The sequence below is a fragment of the Astatotilapia calliptera genome, chromosome 9 (genome assembly GCF_900246225.1).
Source record: "Astatotilapia calliptera chromosome 9, fAstCal1.2, whole genome shotgun sequence".
NCBI lineage: Eukaryota > Metazoa > Chordata > Actinopteri > Cichliformes > Cichlidae > Astatotilapia > Astatotilapia calliptera.
This window is the reverse complement of record NC_039310.1, coordinates 9,709,231-9,730,639: the sequence shown is the minus strand read 5'-3', so window position 1 is coordinate 9,730,639 and position 21,409 is coordinate 9,709,231. Positions and strand designations below refer to the sequence as shown.

The 21,409-nt window shown below is 42.3% G+C and overlaps 1 protein-coding gene across 2 annotated transcripts in view; it reads right to left on the bottom strand.

Moving 5' to 3' along the window:
• mmp16a (matrix metallopeptidase 16a (membrane-inserted)) overlaps positions 1 to 21,409 on the bottom strand; it is a 76,129-nt gene that overhangs the window by 33,053 nt on the left and 21,667 nt on the right. Inside the window, exons 3-5 of one of the 2 annotated variants that reach the window (XM_026179200.1) lie at positions 20,481 to 20,495; positions 20,076 to 20,198; positions 13,675 to 13,979 (exon numbers count right to left, since the gene is read on the bottom strand). In XM_026179200.1, coding sequence (XP_026034985.1) covers positions 13,675 to 13,979; positions 20,076 to 20,198; positions 20,481 to 20,495 — 443 coding nt within the window. The remainder of the gene's footprint in view (positions 1 to 13,674; positions 13,980 to 20,075; positions 20,199 to 20,480; positions 20,496 to 21,409) is intronic. The other variant, XM_026179201.1, reaches the window with a different exon arrangement.

The window sequence follows — 21,409 nt, the reverse complement described above, 5'->3', positions numbered from 1 at the left end:
TCCTCCAGCTGGGGTGAAGTTCACGATACCGACACAGGATGCTGTTTGTCCAACTCAGTACGTCACTGGAAACAAGAGAAGCCCTGACAGGGAACCAAGCTGGAGATATGCGAGTCCACAGAGGCAGCAGAGAAAGTAAAACCGAGTGTGAGTCAATGAGAGCACTGGCTGTCCAGGAGTACTATGCTGTGCTGACAAGCTGCCAGAGGATCTCAGCCCAGTGATTCAGTGCCTGGCTCAGAGGGCCTGGGGCACGCAGACCTCTGCTGGCTGTCAAGCCAGAGCTGTGCGCCTGATTTGACAGAGTGACCATTGTGAAGAATGCAGCCAAAATACAATAGCTGCATTCTGCTCACTTCACATTCACACCCTCAATACTTCCAACACACCCTCGCAGGACAATACAGAAACACGCTGTGCGCCACTCTGTGCATTTCACCAAATCAGCTCACAAGTATTGCAAATACAAACACTTGAAAACAAGATTTCAAAGCGTCAGACTGAAACTTTTGCCCCATGCTGGTTTCTTGTGGGTACAATTTACAAATAAAATGTAACACCACTCTTCCAGTACTCAATTATATAACAGAAAGAGACTGTTTAGTAGCCAAAGTAGCCACAACACAATCTGAATACTGTTCGTAATGATGAGATGAGCTGCTTTCATATTTAAAAAACACTGCAAAGAGCAGTGGAAACTGATTAACCTCCATGTTAGTGTTGTTGAGTTATTCAAACACTCCTATAGTCTAGCCTTTCTCTTTGTCTGTCCTCTCTCTCTAGGTTGTAGACACCCTGGCTGAGCAACACTTGTGCTTTTGAATCTATTACCCTTAATTCTCACAAGCGTGTCAGAGAACAAAGCCCAGCTGACGTGAGCAACATATGTACACTAGAGTAATTATTTATTTACAGACTGCTACAGACTGAAATTCGGTGTTGGGAACATTGCCAGGGATCCAAAAAATTGGCCGTTCCAGTGGACTCAAGATAAATAAACCAGCTGAAAGGAGGAAGAAAAAAACAAAAACGCTGCCAAAGAAAAACATCTTTTATTCGTGTCATGTTTATCTCTGTGCAGCACCTGTGAGTGAGACGGGGATGCGTGTGTATTTTCATTGTGATCATTAATCATTAATAATGCATTTGCCATGGTAAGTGCAGCGATGGTGTATGCATGTGTGTGTTTGCACATCCTTTGGCGGTCTGTTCCTATAGACACTGCAGGCGGCAAACAGCCATGAAAATGGTGCAAACAAGTTTCAGACCTCGCTTTGCAATTTGAAATAAAGCTAAAAAACACTAGAAAAATACTGGCTGCATCAGCATGCCTACAGTGTTTTAAACATGCCCTTCTTGTAGCCTTGCAGGTAATCACAATTCCTGATTAAAGAAGAAGAAGGCACAATAGTCGCTTTTGCCATCCCTCTGCATATTCACCTGACGCTCTTCTTTGTCTTATTTTACACACTTTTACACATGCCCGAGTGCATTTTCTAACTTTTTTTTCCAAGTAGCTGTTGTGGTGGTCCTCAGTGTCATCTAGCTGTTTTGTATCTGTCGTCCAGCAGCTGGACAGACTCCAGCACCACCATCTTGGACTGCAGCTGGAGACTAGTCCTTGCTCTGCTCTGGAGGTCTGCTGCGAGCTGAGGGCCACTCCATCCAGAACCTGAGGCAGATGGAGAGCCGGTGCCACAGCGCTGAGCTCACCGAGGCTGCAGACCAGAACAAGGTCTTAAATCAACAGTTGCACGTCAAGACGGTGGAGCCCGTCCACAGGACCAGGAACTGGCTGGAGAGGAAGTTGTCATGTAGTTTATAATAAATGATACACCCAGCTGACTATTACCACAAACAAGGACTAACTCTGTGGCAAACACTGAAATCCCCATCATTTATTTAATGCCTTACACTTCAGCTTGGCACCTCCCTTCCAACTCAGTCAGGCCTAACACTTCAGCACTTTCAGTTCACCTGCTGCAGCATTTTACCTTCTTCAAAAGTTTGGTAACAAAGCCTGAGATGCACTGATGCACGAGCCATCCTAAAACATACCCACACATTACAAAAAAACCTCCCCTGAGAAACCCTGATGGCGACACGGCTACTCCCATCCTTAAAATACAAAGAAAATGTGCACAGCACATCAGAGCAGACGCAAGAGGTACTGTTTCAAGAGTGTCTTCAGAACAAAACGAACCCCGGCCAGGTTTGTTTACACTTTTTGTTTACCGAGGATTATGGGTATGAGGTTATGACAGCATCTGACTGACTTGTGGGAGGGCGAGCCTCCCGAGGTGTGCGATTTGTTTGCCTCTGAGAGTGTTAAGTGTGTGCGTGAGCGTATTCATGTGTGGGGGCAGAAGAGAGCACAGCCACCCACGTAGAAGTTTATCCTGCTGTCAGTAGGCAGCCGTCTATTTCTAGTGGCAGCCATAGTGGGCAGGAACACATGGTGATCTCTCTGCTGTCTTTGTCTTTCTATTTCATTTTCTTTGGGAAAAAGTGGAAAAACTATTCGGTGAATGCTTTTTTTTCCTCTTCAAACAGATACATAATATTCGGTGTGCTAAAGATACTGCACCTGGCAAATTCAAGAACTAGTAAAAAGAAGATCCAGAGACGAGGTGGCTACATAATCTAACGCCTGTATTACAGCCCATGGTTGTAACAGTGCAGTGCAGCTTTCATGGCATTCTTTAATTACTTGCTGTACATTAATCTGTCAGACTAAAACAGATACAGGATCCCAGTCCTTTCTGTCATATTGATGTCTCCGGTGGCCTGACTTTAAATTCAGAAGTGGGCTGGACAAAATGAAGACAAATGCTTTAATTTGCAAACGTTATTTTCTGCACTTAACTCCGCTTATATAAGTGACACGCTTTTGTAAAACAAGACAATTAACTTGAGATTTCGCTGCATTATTAGCTCCTGTGTGCCACATTCACCCAGTGCCAACTTTCTTCCAGCTTTATTGTTGCCTGAGAGCCAAAGCCGGGGGCATAAAACCCCATTAACCTCTTACTTTTTTCTTTTAACATACTCATCTGTATGTATTACATCACATTTCACAGATATGCCTCGCACAGTGTTGTGTATATGCATGTATTCGGTTATATATTATTCATCGTGCTCCCAGGCAACCGTTTCAAACCATACTGTCAAATACTTCCGTCCATGATGCAAGAGACAAACTGCCTCATATGTAGCACCACTGCACTGGGTTTGTATATGTGTGTGGACATTTCTGTTCTTCTGTTTTACAGCATGTGTCCTCCCACAAACCTAGCAACCCAGCCATCGATACAGTTCCTACCACCTGCCCAAACAGCCCTGTTTGATGTCCTCGAGATTCACGAGTACACGTGTTTCCAGTAAAAAGATAAAGATCTATTCCTCGGGTAAGAAAAAAAGAACCCACATCTGAATCTCCCCATTTATTTTCTCCATCTGGGAAATAGAGAGCGGCAGCAGGAGAGCAGGGGAGATAGGACAAAGACAGAGACTGAAGGGCACAGGAAAGATTACAATTCTTTATAGAAACTGGCAGATGATGAAGTGCAGTTTTGTGAGTGGGACAACCTTGAAAGAACTTTTCTGGACTATCCTGTAAATATCAGACATAAGTTGTGTAATTAAAAAGAAACAGCCCCTATTAACAAAACAAAACAATACAGAAGGAAAAAAATAAACTGATGAATTTTCATTTAACTAAATATTGCTGAGAAAGGCTAAAATGGTCATTTTACACCATTAGGGCTTCAACGCTAATTCAAATTGCACTTGCGAGTTAATGGCTTTCACAGTATTTCACATTATTAGCGATCCTGAGGAAACAACACTTTTTTTTTCCTGAGACTTTCAGAGCTGCGTCTGGTTCCAGTACAGGAGTATGCTGCCAATTAATTTACTCGTTTACTTGAACAATGCACTGCAGAGCACCAGAGCCCAACGAGAACAGACTCTGATTCATGCTGGAAATGGACCGTGAAAGCCACTGTCCTTTGCTTCGGCGTACAGTGCTCCGTGTTTTAGTCAGCAACGAGCCTCTAGTCTATCCGGTGAAGTCAGTGGGACACAAATCAAAGCATCCAAAGGCTTAATCAATGTTTCGTCTCTGGAGGACGAGGAACCTCTGGAGGAACCCGGTGAGTTTGGCCTGGAACCAGGAACGGGAGGTAAAATAAGATCCAGGTAAATAATTTGACCCTTTAAAAAAAAAAAAGCAGCTGCTCAAGGGAGATAAAATGAAGAACAGGTTTCAGATCATACCTCATTTCATTTCAGATTTAGAAGAAATAAAACAGCTGAGAAAATGCTGGAAATCTGTGCAGGCTTACCCCGCCTCCGCAGAAGATCCATCAGGAACCAGAGTTAAGCAACCTTGGGGGGTGGGGCCTACAGCACTAAGTGTTAATGATTGGTCAAGTGATTTGATATTCAATCAATTAGTTGGTCAGAACTGGTTTACTTGCTTTAGGCCTAGCATTTTAAGTGTTGGGTATTTGGTCAATCAACTTTTTGATTTATCAATAATTATGGAAAAGATGCTCGGTGTAAAATGAATGTAAACCAATTATGTACATTTCATTTGATCAGATTCCTTAATCTGACGGCTGTAATTTTTTAGATTGTACTTATATGACAAAATTACATGGAAAAAAAGTTAAAACCTTGACCCTATAAGACCAAATGTATCATATGGGATACGGTAGTGTTTGTGTTTTTGTGACTTTCTGAGACTTCTACAGCATCATTTTTCACCCTCCTCTAAAACAATCTGAATAATCTGCACAATACTTTACCACACATACCAAATTAAAACTCATATGTGCAAATTACTATTTCATTTTGTTTCTTTTTTGACAAAAGGTTCAATAAACACTCCATTCTCAAATAGTTTTTTGGAATTTTTGCTGAAATATTCTGGAAATTATTGCATGTTTTAAGGACATAAAGTCAGCATTTCGGACTTAAATATTTTTTCGAGTGTCAAACTCACACTTCGCTTTTAGGGAAGAAAGCCACTACATGTCACTTTTAACTAACAAAGTTATTTATCAAATGAATGACTTTACGCCCTTTCCTGCTCTGAAGTAAACAGGCAAAGGAATCCCCGAGCCAGCTCCTGACATCACAAACCTGAGCCAGCCACAAAACACAGAGGAGACGCCACTTTGGAAATTAGACCAAATTACGAGGGAAGAAAAATAGAAATACATCACTTGCTGGAGTGGAATGACAAATCCAAACATGCTGCAGGAGACTTAAAAAGAATAAATAAATAAAAACCCGATAAGAAATCTAAAATAAGACCATAGGAGCGTACAGACTGAAAGACCGTAGCCTGACAGCAGACAGGCCAACCTTCCCAAAACGTTGTCCAAACAACATGCAGAGAACTTCCCCATTTGGAAAAATATATATTGTCATTTTAATGTCTGGACAACGAGGCAAAATGACTCTTCAATCCCGGCAAGTGCTGCCCATTAAGCATGTTTCTGCCGCCACAGCCAGAAGGAAATATCAGCGAGTCAATCAAGCAAATAAACTGGGTTCCTCGGGTTCTGGCTTCGGGATACGCAATCACCCATATATCTGAATCATAACTGCTTTTTATTTTTGTTGTTGGATTGATTTGTATTGTAGCCATTACTATTTTAACAGCTTTATAACAGTGCTTTGGAAACACATCAAGTGCTACGCCAGCCAAACCCACTGAACCTAATGGACAGAGCCAGTGCAAGAATGAAAGCGAGGAACAGGAGAACAAGAGAAACGGGGTGGAAAAGACAGAGCGCACCGCTTCCTCCTCATCACCCAGTAGGAGTAGCCTAAAAATAAACCTGCAAGGACACCATATGTTCTTCAGTTCCTCAACTACTCTTCCTTTTCTCTCTCTTGTACTCTACCTGCTCTAACATCTCTTTTTTTTTTCTATGTGTGTGTGTGTATTCTTCTGTTTTCTCATTCGTTACGGTACCCTGACTCAACAGGGGCTGCTGCACATAACAATGCCAGCTCTGCCTGCCGTGGAGACGCCTAAAAATCTATCGCCTTTCATCGTCAGCTGGTAAAAACAACAACAACAACAAATAAAAAAAACCCAAAATGGCATCTGCTTTGAATGCACCACTGGATAACAAGGACCAGACGTCGATGATAAACTGTTTTGGCGAATGTCATCGGGGATCTGAGCTTTCTTCCAAGACCATCAATCAAATGTGTCGATCCCGACGTCCACTCCATCAACCAACCTTCACTCGGTTATCAAGTGCCCCACTAACACCCCAAATTTTCTAATCCTCCTACCTGGAAATGTAAATTCTTGGTGTATTTTTCCTTGGCCAGGGTGTGTTTTTCTAACCTCCGGTTCATTTTTGGGGGGTAAGGGTGAAGAACATAATAATGCGCTGGAATCTCTCATTTCCTGTGTGTAGGTCTAGCCTTCATGCTGTGTTGTTACATAGTTTCCCCTGATATTAGCGAAGGCTGGAGGTCCTTGAAGACATACCAGGCCTTATAAGTCACCCTCGGGTGAAACTGGGTGTTTGTGTACAGTCATGGTATGCAGTGAAGGTGATGAAATGTTTCTTTAGTGCCAGGCTGGTTTTTTTTGTTGGTTTTTTCCCCTCAAATCCAGTCAGCCTCTCTGCGACTTAAAGTCTAAATGGAATACATCTTATCTGTTCCTGCATCAATCGCTTTTGGTTTTTCCACAAAGGAAAACACAGCGGCCTCAGCCCACGACGATGACCTCGTGATAAAGCACAGATGAGTGTTGATGCTTATTTGCCTCATCTTTCTTTTTTCCTGGTGCACAAATGGAAAAACTGTCAAAAAATAAATAAATAAGTAAATAAAACAACTTTTGCAAATGTGGTCACGGCATGTTGAGATCTGCTGAAGAGACAATCTAATCATCTCCATCTCCAGTTCTAGTTCTTTACTCCTTATCATGTGTTCATACCAAATCCCTCCAATCTTCTCCTCTTTGCCCTCCAGCACTCCCCCCCCCCTTTTTTAAATTTATTTATTTTTCCATGATGTCTCACGCAATCCTCTTATCCTCCCGGCATAATTTTCACATCCACCCTCCGCTCTCCTTTCGATTGTACCCTATGACATCTTTAGCCCGTTCTCTTATGCCTCCATCTATCCCTGCATCTATCGATCTCTTACAGCCATTCATCCATCCATCGGGCTCTTAAGCCAGGCATTTGGGGAGTGTACAGCAGCTGCAGGAACTCCAGGAGCACTTCTCTCTGTTTTTGGCCACGGGGTTTTTGCAAAGCAGAGCAGAGATAGTAACAACACCAATTGAGAGAAAGAGATCTCCAGTATCCCACTTTAAGGTAAAATTACATAACAGCATTGCTAGCCGCACTCCAGGATGGATATACTAATCAAATCATACACAAATCATCAGGCTGCATATGTCCAATTTACCGTTTGTCCCTGTTAGAGGTGATTGTTAAGGTGTTTTAACCAGAGTTGTTTAAAGAAATCAAGCAATGTTTGTTTGAAAGCAGCACAAGAGGCAGACACGCCCTTTAAACACAGGCTTCTAGGAAAGCGATCTCACCAAAGCGCCGTGTCAAACAACCTTCACGCGCTCTTTTAAGGCACGACACCCTGCACGTAAAGGTGCGATATGATCTGTGTCTGAGTCTGCTCGCTGCAAGGAAGAGGAGAGGGTTTAGGGTGAAGCAAAAAAGCGATAACACCGGCCGGATGAGAGTAACTTCTCCAGAGTTGAATCAATGACATGAATCCCGCTACAAGCAAACACAGTCTAATTTCCAAATATCTGTATGCTAACAATTCATGTGTTGTGACATAGCACCTTTATAAGGATGAAAAATTAAAAAGGGAAACAAATTCATTTAAGTCTTGCAAGAACTCTTTCATCAGTCGACACAGGTCAGCGTGAAGTTACAAACATAACACTATAAAAATGTTGCGGCCATGCTAATACTATAAAGCAGGAATGGGTGATCCAGCATCAAAGGAAATTTGTGGCACTGACATTTATGATGATGTAGAAAAATAAAATACAATATTTAGCAGGGATTGCAGCTTTCAGGCAGAAACATTAATAAATGTAAGCAAATCAGGGATGTTGTATGTTGTCTCGAGCTCTTTATCCAGCTGCTTAAAGCCCTCATTTTGCCACCGTGTAACTGCATCAGTAATTTCCACCGTTTGGCTCCTCCTTTCTTAAGCAGCGCAACTCCAGAGATGCACGGTTGAGTCACTTGTTTACTTTTGGGTTGCACGTCGGCGGCGACTAGCATGTCCTCCTTATGTCGCAGCCGTGTTCTACTCGACCACGTGTTTGTTGTCTCGCCTTTGGTGGGAACAGTTCTCCTGCATATTTTGCAGTATTGTGATGTGTGAGAGGATTGTTTTTATTAGATTGTTATTAGAGGCTGAGATGATGCTCTCGCTCTCAGACATTTCAGGGCTTGTCTTGTTGTTGGGAACATGAAAACACATGATACTGCTATAGCAGGACACGAAAATATGGCACTTTTATATCATCATGGACAATATGATATGGCACAGCACTACTGTAAAGAACTCAAAACCCTTAGATCTTAATATTCAAAATGCCTTTTCACTTTTTCATCATCCTAAACTGTATCTGAACATGCCTTCTTCCAAAAAGCAACCACAAGCTCGCGTTATGACTGTAATTAATATTATGTCCATTTCCACACTAAAAGGAAGCTTGGAGACCTCTGCTTATTTCTCAAAGTACCGTTTAGTTTTTAATACAGCGTTGCACTGTTGGTTACAGAACGCAGCATTTGGCTCCTCTAAAATGTGATAAACAACTCTTTCAGAGATGCATTAGACTTGAAAATGAGAACTGAAAATCTCTCATTTTTGATTTTGGTTACATCCAAGTAAAAACTAGACCTGCAAATGTTTAAGTGGCCACTTACACGACTCTCAAAAACCCCCACATGATGTTATTAGCGAGCAAACAGCTAATAAGTGGGTGAAAGTGGAGTCTCCACAGATGGTCTGGCACAGCCTTGGTTTGTTTACTTTCACATTCAGGATCCATTAATGTATAAATCACTTTCTTAATGAATTACTTTTTAGCGCAAAAACTGATATTAGGGAAGCTTGAGGCAGCAGATGTTTAGAATTCTTAGCTTGAAAAACAGATTTAAATTTTGGCAGAAACATCTTCAGGTACAACACGGTTTTCTTTTTTTCTTTTGTCACGCTGCCGTGGTTGTAGCTTTTCTAGTGTGTTTTCATTTAGAGTCGCCACCTTCTCTCCTTTGTGATAAATGTACCAAAATCAAACACACATAACAGCTGCATGTTAGCTACTGTATATCAAGACTCCCTCAAAGATTACACTGAACTGTTGTTATGGCACTCTACCATATAGACCATATACTAATATATAGACCAAAGCATTTATGGTGTAGTACTTATAACACAAATTTGATCATCAGATTATTGTAAGAACTCTTGGTCATGGTAGCCTAACGCTAGCTAAACTTGAACACATTTCTTGATCACAAAAACAACAACCAATGTCCAAACACAAAATACTTTACAAAGACTTAGTGACAAGTCGGCACATAAAATGTATATGCTATGACTGATAACTCTAACCCTTGCTATAACCACGGAGCGGTAGGGATGCAGTTGTTCGCTTTTAAAGTTGTGTCTTAATGATTTAACCAACATCCCTCTAAGGCACAGCTTTTACATTGAAAGCAAATGGTCTCTGTTTCCAGTTTGCATCACATTTTTTGCAGTTTCTCTACCACTTAGCAAAAAGTTGGCAAGTGTGCTTGAGACCAAAGCAATCACAAGGAGGTTTTCGGTGTTGCACCACATACCTCAGTAGCAACAGAAAGTGACCTCCAGCAAACACGCGCCTACTGGGTAGGGAATACCAATTTTTCCTAGCAACCAGTGGTTGTCAGACAGCAACCAATCAGTGTCTAGTCTTGAATAAATCACTCTCCAACATGTGCTAAAAATCACACTGAATGAAACTTTTCCATCAACACCTGTGCTGGAGTGTGAGTGGAACTGTACATGTGAGTACTTAAACACACATGTATGCAAGTGTTTGTCTCAGCGCAAACAGGGATTAATCCTTCAGCGTGCATCTGTGACACCATTGTCCAAAACAACAACAATAACACTGACGGTGTGACGCTGGCAACAGTCGCCCTGATGACTGATATTTTTCTTTTCTCTCGACAACAGTGCAGGGGGAGGATTAGGTATGACAGCTTACCAGACAGCAGCTCATCTCTGATGTGTGCCTGTGTGGGATTGTAACTTTGAAACACAACAAAGAAGGAGGGAGAGGAGACTGAAAGAAAGAAAATAGGATGAAAAAAGGAACTGAAAAGCTAAAAATCATGTGCTGGTCTGAGCAAACATTACATCATTCCCAGCTGTTCTTACAAAGTGTGGGATGAATCAGAGATGGATTACAAATCCTTGAAATAGCATGCACTGGAAATATATGGAATTATCCATCCCCGCCGCCACAACATCTAGATTAAAATGAACATCTGCGTGCGTGATTTTACTGCCGCCGATTCCAGATAAACAAAAGCGAGCTGAGTTTCGCATCTTTGGCTCTTAAATCGTAAGTCAGCCAACAGGCTGACTTACGATGACATGACATGAAAAAAAAATGCTTCTGGAGATATTTCTTTGTAAATGCATTGCATCGTTTCCATTTTACACATTAGTCATAATCTAGGAAGCATCACTTCAGCGTAAGACCACCTGTCTGCCTATTGTTTGAGGAGGAATATCGACACAGCAGCAGTGCCAGTGCAGAAAGCTCAGAAATGTACTGCACTGGCCAATAAAATCCATGTAAAAGCAAGATTATGACAACTCTCCACAGAGCCTCGTCTCTCTAGTCTCCATCATTAGAACCTCTGTGCAGTTTTTCTGGCATCTGAGGAGCTTTCAGTCTCATTGAGCTGTTAGCACAAACACATTTTATCATTTCTTTGCCTTTATTTGACAGCAAGGACCTTGCACTTACGTGACACTTTATAATCCATTACCATCCATCTACTGTATAAGGATGCAAAAACACGGGAGTAACTGTAAATGCCTTAAAATACAGTACATGCTCTCTTTTACTTTTTCTTTTTTTTTGTTTTCATCTCTGGGAAGCTGAGCAAATAAATGGCCAGAACAAAAGAGTTCAGACTTTATGTGTTTACGAGATGAAATAAAAACACCACTAACTGAAGCAATACTGCAGAGATTGTGTCATGATACATTAATCTGATCACAGCTACACTGGCTGCAACAGTACGCGGTGCAATGAAACAGGACTATGTTTAATTATTAGTACTGAAGTTGTAGCGTTATTGCTTGCGGTACTATTATCTTACAGTTTTTAAGTGTTCGTCTGCCAAAAGCTACACTATGGCTCAAAGCCTCGCGACCGTGCCAAGACGAGAAAAACAATCTGGCAGAGCGATACAGAGCCTGATATTTGCAATAGTTTTTGGCATAGGGATTGTTACATTTCAGGATAAGAAAGAAAAAAGCTTTGAGCTGTGTGCTTCTTCAAAACTCATCTAAATGTAACGCCAGCCGTCATACAGGAATAAGGGCAGCCCCCGCCACGGCGAGCAGTCAGGACTCAGCCAGTAAACACTCCCATTTGAAAAAGAAAAAAAAAAGCTGGAGAGAGCGTAATAGAAGTGCCTGCATTATGGGATGTTTTCACAGAAGTGTGGGCCACAGCAGGGCTGTATTAATACTGCACTGAGGGGAGGAACAGAACGTGTCTGCTAGAATCGTGGCCTTCAGTGACAGCTGCTTGTCAGCGTGCGCGTGAGTGCGTGGGTAACGTGCGGGTCTTTACCTTCGCGTGTGCTCATGTGCGTGTTAATACATATGTATCGTGTCAAAGAGTGGCGCAGAATGAACAACCAGCATTGTCGACGGTTACTAGAGGTTATCGTTATCCTAAATAGAGAGTCACACTGATCGATCAAAGCTTAAAGAAAAGCTGTTCACTCTGTTCTGTCTGAACCTGCCAATGCCCCTCCGCTCCAACTTAAAATTCTGTCTTCAACAGCAAGTTACTTACTCTGATTTCCAAAGTAGTGTTCACCAGCTCCCACTCGTCTCCCTCTCTTGCCTTTCCTCTTCAAATGTTTTCTTTACTCCTCACTACGCTGCTCATTCAGTCTTTCCCTCTCCTTCTGTCTCTCTTATGAGCGCTTGAACTTCCAATATTTGTCTAATGACACTGTGTTTCTCTCTGTTATCCTCTCTTTTGCTTGCTGTTATCTCCGCTGCCTTCCCGCTAGGAATCTCATCTGTTTTTATGTATCTATATTTTTTTTTCATCTGTGTCCCTCATTCTTAAGTGTCCCTGTGTCCCTCATCCTTGGCGCTGCATCGGTTACCACTGCTATTGTTTTTTGGCTCATGACTCGCTGACAGCAGGGCGGATCAGCTCCTAGAATTTAATGAGGGATTCAAGCAGAGGTACGTCCATCTTTTGCAAACTCGGACAAATCTTATTGTGATTGGATCATCTTTGCAGACCTTTCTTTCCACCCTCTCTCGCTCTTCATTGACTCTCGCTTAAGGGTGCACAGAGTTCAGAGTTTCACCTAGGACTGTCTGCCACTAATACACAAAAAACACAAGTGGAGACCTGTTGCATATCAGCACAACGACTTGGACGGCAACGCGCCTGCTCAGACTGCACCATGCAGAACACATGGCATGCAGACCCCGCTAAAGGCGGGCTGCAAGGCTCCAAGGGCAGGTACTCAGCAAGGGCACGGGCTTGAGATCGGCGCAGAGTGAGAGGGGATATGATTACTGTTGTTCAATGAGGGTGGTATTTGCTTTGAGAAAGCGAGATGAAGCAACAAGCCTCAGCAAATCACAGTTGTAAATCACAGCAGAGCAAGGAATGAGTAGTGACCTGACCCCGCAAAACCAACAGCATCACGACGCATGGCTCCGTGCAGACGTACTGAACATAAAATACACTTTTACCTTTACAATTACCACAGTAAATATGTAGTAAATGTGATAAAAGTATTAAACCTGTAACTATATCTGTAAAGCCACATTGACAGGTTGGAAAACAATTTCCTGTTTTACTGTTTTGGATGCGAGGCCGCGGGAAATCCTGTGTCGCACCTCAGGGATCACGATATCCTGTGTCGATCATTTCTGTCCACTTTTGGTGAAATAAAACAGGCGAGTGAAAAAAAAAGGGCAGAATACTCCACAGTAAGGATGTGTGTTTAACGTCATTGCAGGTTACCTGAAATCGATAGCAACTTCTGAGCATTACACATTGTTTAACGTTAACTAAAAATGAACGCACAGCCAAGGACTAATTAACAGTGTGACGAGTTTGTGTTTTATGGACATTCTGTGTGTGAATTAAACTCGTTTTAAACCTTATTGGCTGCCATGTCTCTGCAGAAAACGAATTAGCAGCAGGAGCTTATTATGCGTAAGGTCAGCAGTTTGGCTTCTGGTCGAGCTGCTGGGACTATTTTGTTGTAAATACTCAATAAAAGCCACTGTTTTATGACTGACGTCTGGTTTTGTTGTATTTTTGCGACAAGCTGATGAAACCATGAAGGTCAACAGTGTATTTACCATCCTTACCATCGTGGTTGGGGTTGCCCAGCGTCCAAGGCTCGTCTGAGTCAAAGTGTGTGTCGCCTCCTATTCCCGGCCCTGGAAAGTAGGCATGGGCCAGGAAGCCCCCCTCGCCATCGAAGGGTGAGCTGTCTCCGTGGAAACCTGAAGCAAAGATGATGGTGATGTCCACGTCTTTCTTGCTCCTCTCCAGCTCACTGTAGGGCACAGCCTCAAAGCGCAGTGGCGTCACGCTTTGCCACACGTCGAAGGCTCGCCGAATGGCGTCGTGGGTCTCCTCAGCACCCACTTTGGGTGTCACGTTCTTTATGCTGCAGAGATGTGAGATAAAAGACAGGGGGTAAAGAAGTTAGACTGGAGAAATGCACGCAGGCCAGATCATTTTCTTTTTATCATCAAGCCTCAAATCTGGATTTCTCTTTCAGCTGTCAAGATGAGCAAATCCACTGTAAATTGGTCTAATAAGGAGCTCACAGCACTGGGTAAAATAAACACACTGAAGAGTGGCTTATTGTGCTGGATGACCACTCAGAGGAAAAAGAAAAAAGACAAAATTAAAGAACAGAATCAAATCAGGGACGAAAATAAAGTCCTGTGAATCTGAGACATGGCAAGGCAGAAACTGACAGTGAGTTCAAGCACAACGGCTGAAAGAGGCGAACATCGCTGCATGTCAATCTATGTGATCTCACTACGCCAAACAAGAAGAGGAAAAAACCCAACTATCACCGCTTTTCCCTGCACGCTGCCATTTCACGCTCGTCCTGCTCGCCAACAGAGAGCTAAATGGAGCGATTTGTGAGAGAAAACAGCTGAGTCCTCCCCCGCCGGCTTTGAGTCGGTGCAGGTGTGGAGAGGATGGGACAATTTCCTGCCTCTGGAATTTATTTTCTAATTAAGGATTATCAACAGTCCACTGCCTGCTGAGAGCCACAGTCTGGTTCGGGCAATCAGGAAAAACCTCTCTCCGCTTTATTCTAGTCTGACAATATCTCAGTGTCACGCTCTATTAAAATCTGGTTCGTCTCCAGGGATAGACAGATAGGTGTAGCTTACATCAGTCAACTTAAGACACTTGTAAACACAAGCCGCTCTGTGTGTTCTTCTGCTGCTGCGTCTGATTTGGGAGGAACGATGATGTTTAATTTAAGTGCGTAAAAAAAGTGGGAGTCAAAACAGCTCCGCGTCAGTTTCTTTGTTTTCTTGTTCAACTGCTTCAGGTTTATTCGAAACTTCCCTGTTATCGCCTCGCATCCATCCCGTCTCATTTGTGTACCCTCCGTCACCTCGTCACCTTTGTTCCCGTTTTTGTTTGAGTTCTTCACAGTTTCTGTGTTTGGCTGTCAGCGCTGTCGTTTTCCATAATAGGAATAAATATTATCAGAACGCCTTTGTCTACCACTGCGAGGCACATTTATATACACTGCAAATTGATACCACACGTAAGCTCCGATTCATTATTGAATCACATTTGGTGAAGAGGGAAGCACAAAGGCTGGTCGTGAATTATAAATACTCTGCTATTGAATCACCTGCTACATTCCTTTGAATTGCTCTTAATCACTTATAGCAAAACACAATCTGCTTTTCTTTCTCTGTCGGCCGCTTCAAGACTGACTCGCAGGCGGCCGACCACCACTCTGCCAGAGACGTGTTCGCTTTAATTGCACTCTCAAAAGTCTTGTAAAACTTTCTCTTTCTGATAATGATTTCAGAACTGAGGCCTGCAGACACACACACACACACACACACACACACACACACACACACACACACACACACACACACACACACACACACACACACACAGAGCGAAAGTAAGAAAGTAACAGAACATACGTCATGATAAAAGACGAAGAAGCAGGGATGCTTTTAATTCTTTTTTTTAGAGCTATGTCTTATTTTTGATATCCTAGCATCCTTCCTGTTAGCCTACATTTAGACCTCCACTGTCAGGCAAACAGCAGCTGGTGCATGCACTGAACCGAGACTGAGAAGAATCAGCAGCCAGAGCAGAGTTTTTGTCCACCTAAAAAAGGAAAAAAAAGAACATTCAACCTCCTTTCAGCTTCCCAGTAGCTCTTCAAAATACAAGTCTCTAATATATCTTTAACTGATAATACCGCCATTCTGTTTGTTATTTTCACATCAACTGTCGCGTCTCACACTGTCGAGTACAGCCACAAAACTCTACAAGCGTCCAGACGATGCAGTCACACTGGTCAAAAAGTTGACTGTGGAACGCGATACACTTTTCTCCCCCTACGCTCAATATCTTGGCTAAAAAGCGAAAAGCGAGGCAGCATCACAACCCGACTGATTTTCAGTGCAGTTCTTGTGTAATCTTCTTTAAGAATGGCTTCTTGACAGCCACGTTCCACTGAGACCATTCCTGATGAGGCTTCACTGATGCATCTCTCAGGCCTCTGCTGGATTTCTTTCCCCCCCCATTTCTTAATGATATGAGCTTCAAAGATATACAATAATGTCTTTGAAGCTGATATTAAGTTGAGCTTAAAACTGTGTAAATTTTGAACTGTTCTACAGTTTAAAGTGCAGGTACTAAATGCTGTTATCTTAACCTGGGAGCTGACAAAGCCTTAAATTCCAGAGATAATCTTGAACATCATCTAGAAGTGGCATTAGCTAACTATTCCTACCTAATTGAGACCACTTAAAGTGGCATCATGAATAGCCACTTTGTCTTTTAAAGGGCTTATGTAAAGCAGACTGAAGTACAAACGTGATAAAGACAGGGAAACAGTCCGTCTTTTGAATCAATATCAGCTGACCCAGAGAGAGTCACAAAGGTACAAACGTCTTCCCTGTTATTAAAAGTAACACATAAACACTGTAGCACCACCAGGGTTCTGTGTGAATACATGCCCTTGTCCTGTTCTCTCTGAAAGGCCTTATCAACAACTGAGGCCACTCAAGGAATAAAAAAAAGATGGTTTTCATACGAGCCTGTGACCCAACCCTCTGTATGTGTCCTATTTTAAGGACAAGCCAGATAAAGAGGGTAACACATGCAGGGCGAAGCTGCACAATAACAAATGGAAATAATCCCTGCCTGCTCTGAGGCCACACCACATATTAAACTCCATACTGCGAGGTGATAATGACTCCGAATGCAACTCATGTGCTGTAATAGTACCTGCATGCAGGGAAAACAGTAGGGATGCCAAAGCTAATTAGTGCCTCCCCACAGAAAGTACTGTATGTGGCTACACCGAGACCAGCACACACCTGGGGCTTGCATGCATTTGTTATACTTTCCAAATGTCAGTGTTATTTTTTTCAGGACTATTTTAAATGCTTGAAGCCTGTAACAGAAAGGCAGAGGTTCTTCGGGGAGAAACAAGAACAAGATATCCACTTTTTAGTTAGATTGCTACAGTTTAACTGTAGTGTCTGTAGAGATAGTGTTTGTTTTGAGGTAGCGCCTGTTCCTTTCGCAAAAGACACCTGGGAGTCCAGTGACTGTGTGCAACAAGAGCACCTGATCTGGGATTGAATGGTTTAGATGCCGTTTTAAGTTTGATATTATATATGATGAATTAAGCCAGCGCTCATCCTCTGCACAGTACCATCCGTGCAGTGCAGCACGGCGGTGGCAGCATCATGTTGTTGGGTGTGTGTTTTTAAAATTCATTATGTCACCTGAGCACTCATGATCTTAGACTGAGCAGAAAGTTCTTCCATCAAGGCAATGACCCTCAACACACAGTCAAGACATTGACTAAGGGGCTTAGTGACTAGGGATGTTCTTACTAACTTCCTTGTTAGTCAGTCTAATTTTACATTTCTTTTTACTCAACAAATCATTGGGTAATTAACAATGACGGCACATGTGCAGCCTTTGACAGCTGTTAGATGACCCAATTTCATATTCAGCTTTTACACTTCCAGGCATTACCACAGTCAGATGGCACTGCATAATATCTTTGGGCCAACGGTTAACATAAACATAAAGTGGCCAAGTCACAGCTCTGGCTTGAACCTATCAAATATTTCAGGAAGTATAAATACTGTGCGAATACTGGCCCAACTTGACAAAGCTCTGGAAGGCGTGCAGAGAAGAATGGTAAAGATTCGCAAAAAGATTCGAGGTTATAACATATTATGTTATATTATGTTTTATAAGTGGGGAAATGTTTATTCCAGCATTTTATATACATAGACAAAACCTCTGTATCAAACACTCAGAAGTGTTCTAGCTAGCTAATGCTAATCACATTTTCATGTATGCTTTTACTTTCTTTACCATCGTCATACGAAACATAAAAACAGTTTAAGTCTACTGGCTAATTTTTGTGTTTACTTCAACTTTGATTTGAATTTTAAAGATCTGCGACTCTTGAGAACTCTGAGAACATGTTTTATGACTGAGGTACAATATTCCTAAAAGTCAGCATCCTAATAATTTATGGGCATAAGGTGCTTTGGATAACCGTTACCGTCACTGTGACTCATAGCTTTCAGCACCTAACCTTACAAGTTCCCTTGCAGTTAGCACAATTTTATGTTTACCACCGTCCATCGGTGAACCTCAGTTATACTTGAAAACGTTTTTTCTTCAAACTGAGAAGGAAAGATGTTGCTTCTTATTCTGACACGAATGCATAGCAGCATTTCTTAAATTACTGACAAGATTTTGATACTTGAATCAGATTTAAATGAGGTGACCCGTTCTAACACTACATAAAGAACATTTAAGCAGATTAAAAGAGTCGTTAGACGATTGCATTCTCCAACTACCTCCATTGCAATCTGACATAAAAGGAGCAGCTGAAGGCACATCTGACAACTGACTAGAGGCCACATCTATGTACACATCACACACACACACACACACACACACACACACACACACACACACACACACATATATATAAATATATATGCACACACAAATACACACACTCAAAATGCTCCCATTCATTTACATAACCCTAATCTGTCAGAGAGTACCCTCTGCCTTCCACAAGGGTTTCCTCCTCCTCCTCTCAGCTCATGTCTTTCTCTCTGAATCTGCTTCTCCTGTTCTCTTCTCTTTCCTCTCTCCTCATTTCCACCCTTCTCCTCCTCCACTCTGCATCGATCCGCCTCATTGGTTTGGTTTCTTATCAGTGGTGCTGCAAATGAACCACGTGCTCAATTTCAACTCAATCTCAAAAAAAGAAAAGGTTATTCGAGGCCACTGAGCCATACATTATATTTAGCAGGAATTACCGCTTATGCAAAACATTTTTAAAAATCTAGAATAATAACTGAAAAAACAAGAACAGCACTTGAGGATTGTCCATAAAACACGAAACTGAGGCAAGCAACAGTATAACACACATGAAATATTACAGAATCTGGGCTACTCACTACATCTTAGCAGAGAAAAATTATATAACCACAGAAAGCTGTCCTATACATTATTACTCATGTAGCGGGATGTCAGAAAAGGCGCTGGTGAATTATGAAATCGGTGAGGTCACCAGTGCGCGTACACTCTTTTTGCATTTGTGCTACATGTTCTGTCAGGAGCGAGACGGCTCCGGCAGTGAGAGGTTTGATGGACACGGCCTGTGCTGCTGTTAATGTGATGTTTAAGGCTCTGAGTGACGTGGAACTTTACTTGACCTTTGCTTTTGTAGGTTCGCGTCCATTACGCAAGTTCAAATATTGTGCTTCTTTCAGTGGAAATGAGGAAGTGAAATCAGGGATGTCAAAGTGATTTTACTTGGTTGGCCACATACAGCCTGTCTCAATACAAGAAACAGTTTTTGCACATGATAAAGAAGCTGCTAGAGTAGGGGTAAGACATCTGTCAGCGTGACTCTTTGGGCTTTAACTGCAAGAAATGAATGTGTAAGAAGGATCTGGCAGCTCATTGCCCAGACTGTCCTGTAATTATTACACAGATTTTGGTTAATCCAAAGAAAATGTCCCCTTTTTTTCTGTAGGCTTTTCTAAAAGAAAAACAAAACAAAAACCCAAAACACAGAAATTTCTTTGGTAGTTAGTGAAAAAACATCTGTCAGTTAATAATCTGTCACTTAATTACATTGATGTACCATGAATGGGCATGTGGGAAGTCTTTAGCAGAGGGAAAATCTTATGGGCTGGATTGGAGTCTTTGCTAGAATGATTCTGGCCCACAGGCCTTATGTTTGACAGCCCTGCTATAAAGCTTACAGGCAGGGACAGGTCAAAAGCTCAAACGACTCGGAAATAAAGGAGCTACTGAAGAAAAAAGTATTCTTTCTTCCTATCTCTATGTCTCCCACACGGCTGCTCGGGTGATTGGGGTCTCCTCGCAGTTTGGGGTGTGTTTCTGGGGTTTTCTGAACATGCTGTAGTGCTAGGTAGCACTGAAATGCCTTGAAAACAAAAGAAAAGCTGAATCCACCCACCTGTATGTGATATGTTTGTGTTGCCACTTCTGTCCCGTGAGGGCGTACCGTCGTTTCCTGACACTTAATCTGGACACACCCCCTATTTGGTCAGGAACCCCGCATCGGGGCTTCTTCATCCACCTGTGGAGAGAGGCGGGGAGGAAAAAAGTTATATCGGCAGCAGCACATTACCTCCCCCACCCTGACACAGTGATGTCACTGGCTCACAGGAGCCAACTCTGAGCCAGTGTCACACAGAACAGATGTGCAAAATAATTCAATATGATGTAATTTTTGAACATTTATATGTAAACGAAATGCAAAGATGACAACGTGTTGATAACAGAACACACGTACTTCATCGTAACACCCACACAGTGTAAAACTACATGTATTTAAATGTACAAAAAAAAGGTGCCTCACCTTATCGTGTTATCCCTACATTAATCGAGAGAAGCAGAAGGGGGGAAAAAGAAACAGGCACTGTTAGCTCATCACATTTCACTCTGTTTCAGCCCAGCGGTTGGATAGCTGTTAGTCTGCATTCACATAGCTGGCCACCACATCGCCACATCACAGTTCAGTGACCAATGTGAGCTCTTTTGCTGCGTGTGGCATGGATGGTATTTCGCTGTTGGTGCGCACAAATGTCAGCGAGCACTGTTTTAGTGATTTGCAGGTATAATGCGGCGAGGTTAAACCCGGGTAAATCCAGGGCTGCTTTAAAAACACAGATGATCTGTGTCCTCGTGCCACTGCCGCTCTCATACAGATGAATAATTTAAAAACATCTCTTTAAAGACTTATGAGAGCCCCAGGTGGGTTTTCACTCCACTACACTCCTGTGTGCAGACAAAATATAATATAACAATGAGTCTTTCCATTAAAAAGAAAGAAAATCCAAACCAACATGACCTGCTTGATTGCTTGTAGCTGCTGGGCTGAGGTTGGACTGTTCAAATGAGGACAAAGCCAACCAGAGTCGCAGCTCTTCTGTTTCTTCCACTGTCTATCAATACTAAAACATTGTGAAGTCTTTGATCTGACATCGGAGGTGTACTCTTGCAAAAACCCTCTTTGATCACATTAATAAGCCCCACTTAGTCTACGTTACGCCAACTTTGCGTCTGGCAAAACGACTCTGGTCGCCTTAAAAATGTAAGACGGGGCGAAAAGAAACACAAACAGCCTGTACCTCCATTTTTGAAAATGTCTAGTTCACTTGAACTGTGAGTCCTACAAAAAAGAAACACAAGCAACACAGTTCGCAGTGTGTTTTCCCTCCTCAAATTAATAAAACATCTACCTACAGTATGCCCGAGGCCCTCAGCAAATTTAGATTTTTAGTCTGA